Raw genomic sequence first — 9,416 nt, 5'->3', positions numbered from 1 at the left:
ATATGCTATTAAGAAATAAATTGAAATGTATTATTGAATGAAAAACAGTATGTGTTTAAATATTACTACTTTTTATTAAAGACAACACTTCTAAAGAATCCAGTGTCATTGATGTTACACATGAACAATGAATTTCTAATTTTATTTTTAAATATTAAAAAATTAGTGTTAAAATTTACTTTGATATTTAAAATTTTTCTAAATTTTCAAAACTATTTATTCTGTCAAATTGTCAACTAATTCATACTTTGTCTCTGAGATTCTGACTTTATGCAAGTGTGCAAAATTTCAGATCGATTGGACAGGTATAAGTGTGTCATATATTGATTATAACTCATAAGATTTGTAACAGACAAATTTATTTTGAAATTTTTCCTAATATTAATTTTTTTTTAATTTATAAAACTATTTATTCTGTCAATTGATTCATGCATTCTCACCAACTTTACGCAAGTGTGCAAAATTTCAGATCGATTGGAGAGGTATCAGTGTGTTAAATATTGTTTGGTAATACAGTACTTTAGATTAAGTGCATCCAAAAAAAGGGTGTTTTTTTTTAATTATATGTTTTTGGGGTGTAGATAAAGAATCTGAAATCCGTTTTTGGCGGTCGGCATTGGAAAACTGATTTTTTTCCCCCGAGGCTCTAATTCTTAAAAAAAAATCGGGCAAAAATCGGCAAAATCGGCGAAAAAACCTAACCTAACCGTGGTTGCAATGTCGTGGTTGCCTGCAACGTCGTGGTTGCAAGAGTATACGGGTCACCGAGGCTAAGTTAAAAACGCTATAAATCCACGGATATTGGGGGCCAAGATTTGACTTGCATTTAATCTTAGAAAATATATAAAAATAGGCATATATAAAAATCGGTTTTCCGATGCCGACCGCCAAAAACGGATTTCAGATTCTTTATCTACACCCCAAAAAACATATAATTGAACAAAAAAAAAACACCCTTTTTTGGATGCACTTAATCTAAAGTAATACCTATTGTTTATAAGATTTGTAGCAGACAGACAAACAAACAACAAGGAGCAAAGTTAAAGAGAAGTGTTGTAATAAGGATGTTACACACGCATATAGTCATATACGTACTACTTGAATTAAAGAGTAATTAGAATATATGGAATTTTATTAGAAATGTAATGGTTACTAGGTAACATTACTAAAATATGGCCACCACATTGGCAGGCTACTTCATATTCTATTTCAATATATCTATGAACTTTAAGGTAAATGGAATTATGGAGGTGCTGAGGACATACCTACATTAGACATATATATCAGAGAATAAAACAAGAAAAATCAACAGTGAACTTGAGTGAAGTCAATAATATGAAAACTAGACTCAGAAAAGTATCTAAAATGGTCTCAACTCTCAAACTCAAAGCAGCAATTTCATCTCAAGATCAATTAATTAAACTAGCTCCTTGACAGTTGACACCAGGATTGGAATTTTCCTACTTGTTTCCAAAATCTCACGGCTCAAATGTGAATTTTTAATATATTTGGAATCTCACAGCCTGATTGGCAATCATCAGGATTATGCATTCTTGTTAACAATTGGATAGGAGGTAATTCATCTGGTGGAAATCTTGCAGTTCCAGAAATGACGGGAAAACTCTAGTTGCGACCCAAAAGGTAGATGTTTTCCACGCTTGCCTGACACCCTTGTCCCTTGACAATAACATCAAACGGTTCAAACCCTGGACTATGAGTGGGCTATACTAAGCAATGGCAAATGCAAAAAAGTGGAAGTTCTCCTACTAGACCAAGTCACCCTTAAATCCCATGCATGCAAACTGCAAAGTCCCATGTTATTTACAAAGTCCCATACAAAAAACAGTGACTAGCATTAAGCATTTGTCTTTAGCGGGCAACCGGGCAACTGTACAATACAAGTGAAGTGATAATGCAGTACTATGACCATTCTGACGTAACCACAACTACACAATCTAGAGGACATGTTTTGAGTTGACTCGTTGTTACGTTCTGCATATTATTTCGATGGGAGCATTGAAGTATACAAACAGTGGATTGTGGAAGTTGAAAATTTTATTAAACAACAGGGTAAACGCGGTATATTCCGACATCGTAGGTAATTCCGTCACTTCTCTAGTTTTTCCTTTATATTAAGCTTTGTTTTAGTTCCATGCGTTCATTGATGGTTGAAATGGTGACGCATAGTGGCAAACCAGAGCTTTTTTTGGAATCAGTTCATTTTAATTTNAATGAGCTCCCCACGCAGACGTTGATAACTGAGGCTTGGAAGCTTCATGGTCTTTAATCTTTATTCATAGGACTTGCCCTTCATGCCTGGAATTATCCTTGTTGCACACCTTTTAACATTCTCTATTCAATTTTTGTCCTTTTCAAATCTCGGTGACCACACAACGTCTCCAAACTCTAAATTCAGGCGCACGACAGCAACAAGATGTGTATAAGAGACAGGTGAAGTGTTTTGAGAGTCACATGAAGGCAACAGAACTTACGTAACGCATACGTTTTTTTTTATAGTTTTTCATTTCTCGATGCGTCCTTAATGTGTCGGAATATACCACGTTTACCCCATGTGTGCAAAGTGCAAACTGCAATTTTTTCAATCAAACAAAAATTTATGACATTAGAGCCGCAACATTTCATACCTAATGAAATTATATGATATTAGAGCTGCAATATTTCAGAAAAAATAGGAATTTTCCAGCCCTGCCCTCACCATTCATGACACTGTCTCATTAGCTACCTTTCACCTGGAAGGCAAGTGAACCACACGACACGAGACAATCTCACAAACAGACAATCATTCGCATTGTGATTTGTGCAGAATGAATCCACCACCACCAGCATTGTCATCAACGACATCAAGCAGTGGCCTGGGCCCTGACATCAATTCACCAACTTCTTCTCCGGGCGTAAACGCTGGGTGGACTTAAAGCCACAGGACAACCGCAAGGCTGACCGTTGGGCCTGAGCCCTGAGAGTAATAAAAATTCACCAACGATGCTGAGTGCTGACCTTCTTGGCTCTCGACGCTTCGGAGTTCGGACTGTACGCCAACTATCTGTCGCCTGACTGCCGGATTTGTTTGAACTTTGAGATAGTTTTCAGCATGGTTGAATTAATACAAGGTTGACCCACGCGCAGCTGCTCTTTGCGGATGTCGTTTGTTGTTCCGACTGTGACGTCACCGTGGGCCCAAAATGTAAATACTGTCGCGAAAGACGTTGTTTTTGTGCCGATTTTGAGATCAATTTAAAAAAAATTGCCCCTGTCTCTTATACACATCTAGATGTGTATAAGAGACAGNAAACTAAAGCTAACTAACACTATTTGATAAAGTATTCGGACTTATTTCATTTAGTTGCAATCAATAGAAGCCTCATCAATAATTGTCATGATGTAAATGACTAATTGGCAGCTGATAGTGAGATACTTGAATCCTGGTAGCATTAACCGTAGACCTGTCTCTTATACACATCTCACTGTTTACATTTTTGGCCCACGTTGACGTCACACGAGACATGCGCAGAACGGCGAAAAAATCGTCGTCGCCGTGGGTCAACCTTGTATTAATTCAACCATGGTTTTCAGAGTTATTTTTCTGGTTTAAAATTTTACTGTAGTATACTATTTACGCATATAATTGTATATTATGTAATTATTTCAACCAAGTTTCCAATATTTAAGGCTTTTTTAAATTTGAAAATAATTTTTGTAATTGTTACATTCGAAATGTCGTTAGTAAACTAAAACTACATACTTCCTGATATATTCCTTTCGATCTACCAACGTCATCTGAAGAATTTTCCAACTATCTGATATATCAAATCAACGAATTCTCCGGTCATTATTCGCATATTTGTGTAATTTGGCAGAAGCTTTTTTTATGCATATTTGATTAGAGACCAGTTCATGTTTTTAATTAACTTAACATAACATAGTGATGTCGGCGCTGAAGAGTAGGCCTGATGTGGCCTGTCGCCGATTCTTGTACATTTCGTTCCCCTCAGGGGGGACTTCTGACGCGTGTCTGTGCTCGTCAGAAGTCCTATGGGATTTCGCGTTCCTAGGGGGATTGTTCCTGAGCGCCCCACCGTTNACATCTAGATGTGTATAAGAGACAGGCTACAATTCTGCTGTGCTTAACCGCCCGGCCTCCTCGCCGATTCTGACCAGAAACTGGCGCACAGAGCTGGGATCGAACCCGCGCCTCTCTGCGCCAATCCTGGTACTCTGAACTTTAACCACTGGGCCACCCTGCCCAGTTTATTTTGTCCGATTGCGTGAGTCATTCAATTATCCTCGGAATGGATAGACAGGAGTGTCATGTACGGAAACAGCTAAGCTAATTATACACTTTATTATTTATTTTTAATTTATCAATTTATTTGTTTCACTTGAAGCGTGCATGGGAAATTGATAATAACTTACGGTATTTCGGAGCACTGACGAACTTCAATGAATTTATTAATGACAAAGTAGACTTTAAGTTGGTAAATGACAAACAAGACTTCGTTCTTTTATTTTTATGTAGACAAGCAATGGGGGAGTCAAAGCTCGTGTGAACCAAGCCCGCGAACATGTCCATAAGCCTCGCCCTGAGCACACGAACATGTCCCTAAGCCTGGCCCTGAGCACACGAACATGTCCCTAAGCCTGGCCCTGAGCACGCGAACATATCCATAAGCCTCGCCCTAAGCCTCGCCCTAAGCATCGCCCTGAGCACGCGAACATGTCCATAAGCCTGGCCCTGAGCACGCGAACATGTCCCTAAGCACCACCCCTATTAATGAAGTTATGATTCATTAACAAATTTCATAAGTTACCATACGGGGAACATTACACACTCATGTTATATTCGCAAGTCAACATTATCATTGGAAATTATAATATGAACCTAATCTCAATGTTCGGGATTTAGCGAGAACAATGAAAGTAGTAATTAAAATATAAAACAAAGACGAGTGAAACGGTCTTACACATTTTTAATTATAATACATCATTAATGGCAGATAAAACATGCACAAACCTCCAAGAAACATGTACCGAAACGTTTCATTATAAATAAGAAATGAGCTTTATTAAATGGCTAGACCTTGCCATACCGTCCATCTTCCAGTCAACAGTACACCTAAGTGGGTCAATTTGACGCACTTCTATTGACTCACTTGAGCAGTTCGTACCTGACCCACTTGAGGGAGACACTCGGCTCAAGTGAGTCATGCGCTTCTGTTCCAGATGCTCGATATTCTTGTATAATATACAGCATACTTCAGCCTTCCGCTGTTTAGTATATAGTTTAATTCAGCCTTCTGCTGTATACTACACAGTTTAATTCAGCCTTCCGCTGTATACTATACAGTTTAATTCAGCATTTGATCACGCCATCATGCACACATAAAATGCCCCTGATACACCCGGAAAAATCAAGGTGTTGTTTTGTTCAATTAGTGACACACTTTCTACCCCCGCACGTATCACTGATACGCCCTTCTGCCGCTCCAAACTGGGTCAGGATGACCCACGTAAGGGAAAAAGTCCATCGTTATTTGGACAACGTATTTATTAACTTAAAATCAGAGTATCAATTAAACTTAAAATATTTTAATAAAAAATAATTAAACTGTAGAGGCGAAATATGTTCACATTTGACAGGGTTGGCACCACGGGAAGTGCTGAGCTTCTTCATTAAATCAATTAGTTCTATTTATGATAAATTAATTCGAATTATTTAATGCTCAAATAATTAGAATTAATTAATCATCAATTAATTAGAATCAATTAGCTTTATTTAATCATCAATAATTTAAAATTCATTATTCATCATTTAATTAGAATTAATAAATCATAAATTTATTAGAATTAATTAATTGTTAATAAATTGAATGTTCAAGCCAGACCAGTGAAAGGTGAATATGTGACCAGCGGCCGTCAGAAGCTGTACTTCAATAGAATTTCCATATTATTTAACTAATTCAACAATTAGTTCAGAAATAAATAAGTGGCATATTGTCTCAATTAGCGAAACATTTTGCCAGCAGCACGAGCACAAACCGACCATATTGCCGGGCAAAACTGGGTCAGGGTGACCCATACAGAGACAAATATGCTTCGATATTCGGACAAAGCCTCTCTTATTTCATTGAGTGAGTGTTCGGTTACATAGATAGCATGTCAATTATTTAAAATTAAATATTAATTAGAATTTCATTCTGTCCATTGTAAACTCTAAGCAAGATATAACATCTTATCTTGTTAACAACATCGATGTGCTACTTAGTCAAGTATTACATCTCATTAAGAAACAGTCCAGCTCTACTTAAATCAAGTCTCGCCCTACTTAAGCAAGTCTCATTCCACTTAGATCGACTCTTATATTAATTCCTACTTACATAAGTCATAGCTACTTAGTGTCTAGCTGCCCTAAGTTGCTGAGCGGCACACTTAACTACCCACTCATTAACTACAAGATCATCTCATTAACTAGACAATATCCTCATTAACAATATAATCATCTCATTAAGTACAACATGTTCTGTGAACCTCATTACCATTTAGGTATAAAAAGTTAGCAACCGCGCGCGTTAAGCTCATCACCGACGCCATATCATCGGCTTGGTTTCATTCATTAAAACAAACGTTCCGTTCGTTGACACAAACGTTCCGCCCGTTAAAACAAACGTTCCGTTCGTTGAAACAAACGTTCCGTCCGTTGAAACAAACGTTCCGTCCATTGAAACAAACGTTCCGTCCGTTGAAACAAACGTTCCGTCCGTTGAAACAAACGTTCCGTCCGTTGAAACGAACGTTCTGTCCATTGAAACAAACGTTTCATACATAAAAATAAACGTTCCGTCCATTGAAACAAACGTTCTGTCCATTGAAACAAACGTTTCATCCCTTGACACAAACGTTACGTCCCTTGACGCAAACTTTCTGTCCTATGATACAAACGTTCCATTCCTCGACACAAACGTTCCGTCACTTGATACAAACGTTCCGGCCGTCATAAAAAAACGTTCAGTTCCTGTTCTCACGTGTAGGCGTTTTCGCGCCCCCGTCTCAACGTTGCATAGAAAACAAGTGAATTTCCCCTCAGCCCCGCAGCATGGGGAACCATCCCCCCTCCCTCCCTCTCCCCCATGAACGATCGGGGGTGTACATCCCCGATGGAGCGGGGGCGGTGGGGGTGCCTTTGCCCCATCCCAGTGATAGGATGATAGGTTCCCGTAACGCTGGATTCTAATTTTTATTTTCTTGTTAGAATCATCGCGTTCATCATAAATATGATTAATTTTCTTCACTATTAGTGAGTTATTCATCACTATTTGTGAATTTTCATCGCTCTTCGTGAATTTTTCATCACTATTTGCAAACTTTTTTCCACAAATGTAAATTTTTCTTCACTATTTTGAGTTATTCATCACTATTTGTGAACTTTTAATCACTATTTGCAAACTTTTCGTCACAAATGTAAATTTTTCTTCAGTATTTGCGAATTTTTCATCACTAGTATGAATTTGTCATTCTTATTTGTGAACTTTTCGTCACAACTGTAAATTTTTCTTCAATTTTCGCGAATTTTTCATCACTATTTGTGAACTTTTCGTCGCTAATACGAATTTGTCTTCACTATTTAGCAGGCAGGATGAGCATGGTGACGGCCCCCTTGGCCTCCTTGAGTATGGTGACGGCGCTGGCGTGACTGGTCCCCCTGAGGCTCGTCCCGTTCACCATGAGCAGCTGGTCCCCCCGACGCAGCGTCCCCTCCCGGGCCGCCGACCCCCTCTCGAACACACTCTTCACGTAGATGGGCAGGTCCCCTAAGTTGGACCCGAACCCCCCCACGATACTGAACCCCAGCCCGTCATCCCCACGCTCCAGGACGATCTCCTTCACCCCCGGGGGATGCTGGGGGGACACCAGGGGGAGTTGTTGGGCGGGGAGGGATGCTGGTGGTGTGGGGTTGATCCACCATCACCGGCCACGACCTGTGAAAAAATATTTTGTCAATTGCAAGCAATAGAAAAATTATTTCAAAAATTTAATAAGCGTCAAAATTGCAGCGATTGTTTAGACATTGAAGATCTAAGTTCAAAGTTTTTATATTGACTTCGAAGTTTCATGCTTGATAAGTTGAAAGCATTAGGACACAGTTAAAGTTTAACGCCCCTAGGCTGACATGAAACTACGTATTCCCCAAAGTTCGGTAATCCAAACTTTCTTTGGATTTTTATCCTTTATTAGGTAAATCCAAAAAAAAAAAAAAAATTCACCAGAGGACCTCATCTGGAGTTTTAGTGACCAATAACCGTTATAATACACTACAGAAATTAATGGGTTAAATTGTCTAAATACTGACCCAGTTTCTTACCAACAACACGAGCACAGAGTGGACGTAGCACTAATACGTCCTTTTACCGGGCCAAACTGTGTCAGGATGACTCACACATGGCAAGAAGTACGTCACTATTTGTCCTAATTCTCACTCATTTAAACGAGTGTACCCCACAACCTCTTTGATTCACACTCCAGTCCATTACCCCTGTCCCCTGCCCCTTATAACCTCGGGTGGGTCAAGTTAACCCACTAAGTTCCTGCTATTCTTACTCAGCACACTGTACACTCAAAAAATATAACTCAGTACTCACTGCAGTGAGTGACAGAGAGCGCATTTTCTCGTCGACGAAAACATGAAGTCACAGACAGACAGACAGACGGACAGACAGACAGACAGACGGACGGACGGACGGATGGACAGACAGACAGACGGACGGACGGATGGACGGACATGGCGAGCACAATAGTGCATTTTTTCCATAAATGAGAAAATGCGCTAAAAATAAGTGTGACTTTGAAAAAGTGAACACAGCAACTTTTGCCACCACGCTGCCATTAATATTGTGGGTCATCCTGACGCAGTTTAGCCCGTTAAAAGTGCATATCAGTGCTACGTCCGCTCTGTACTCGCGATGTTGGTACAAAATTGTGTCAATATTTAGATAATTTGACCCAATAATTTTGCTGGGGGATGGGATTCAATAATAGCCCCATGAGGCGGGGCTGGCTGGATCCCCAGCCCACGGGGCACAAGCTGGACCTCACCTGGACCTCCTAGCTGCTGCATGCGGGGTGAGAAAATACTTCAGTTATACATTCAATAAATTATTATTGTATTATTAATAAGTCTTGACATGAATTATAAATAAAACATACAAGTTATGACATTGTACAAGTCAAGACAGTGTACAAGTCAAGACAGTGTACAAGTTAAGACATTGTACAAGTCAAGACAGTGTACAAGTCAAGACAGTGTACAAGTTAAGACAGCGTACAAGTCAAGACAGCATACAAGTCAAGACAGTGTACAAGTCAAGACAGTGTACAAGTCAAGACAGTGTACAAGTCAAGACAGT

At 39.2% G+C, this 9,416-nt stretch overlaps 1 protein-coding gene across 1 annotated transcript in view; it reads right to left on the bottom strand.

The window, feature by feature from the left end:
- Positions 1–6,060: 6,060 nt before the first annotated feature.
- The window catches only part of LOC108681544 (multiple PDZ domain protein-like), a 12,961-nt gene continuing 9,605 nt past the window's right edge, over positions 6,061–9,416 (bottom strand). The window contains 2 exon segments of the mRNA XM_047882842.1: positions 6,061–7,958; positions 7,960–7,991. Of these exon segments, the coding sequence (XP_047738798.1) occupies positions 7,633–7,958; positions 7,960–7,991 (358 nt within the window). The 3' untranslated portion in view covers positions 6,061–7,632.

The sequence above is a fragment of the Hyalella azteca genome, unplaced genomic scaffold (assembly GCF_000764305.2).
Source record: "Hyalella azteca isolate HAZT.00-mixed unplaced genomic scaffold, Hazt_2.0.2 contig11444, whole genome shotgun sequence".
NCBI classification, from domain to species: Eukaryota; Metazoa; Arthropoda; class Malacostraca; order Amphipoda; family Hyalellidae; genus Hyalella; species Hyalella azteca.
This window is presented reverse-complemented; position numbering and strand designations above follow the sequence as displayed.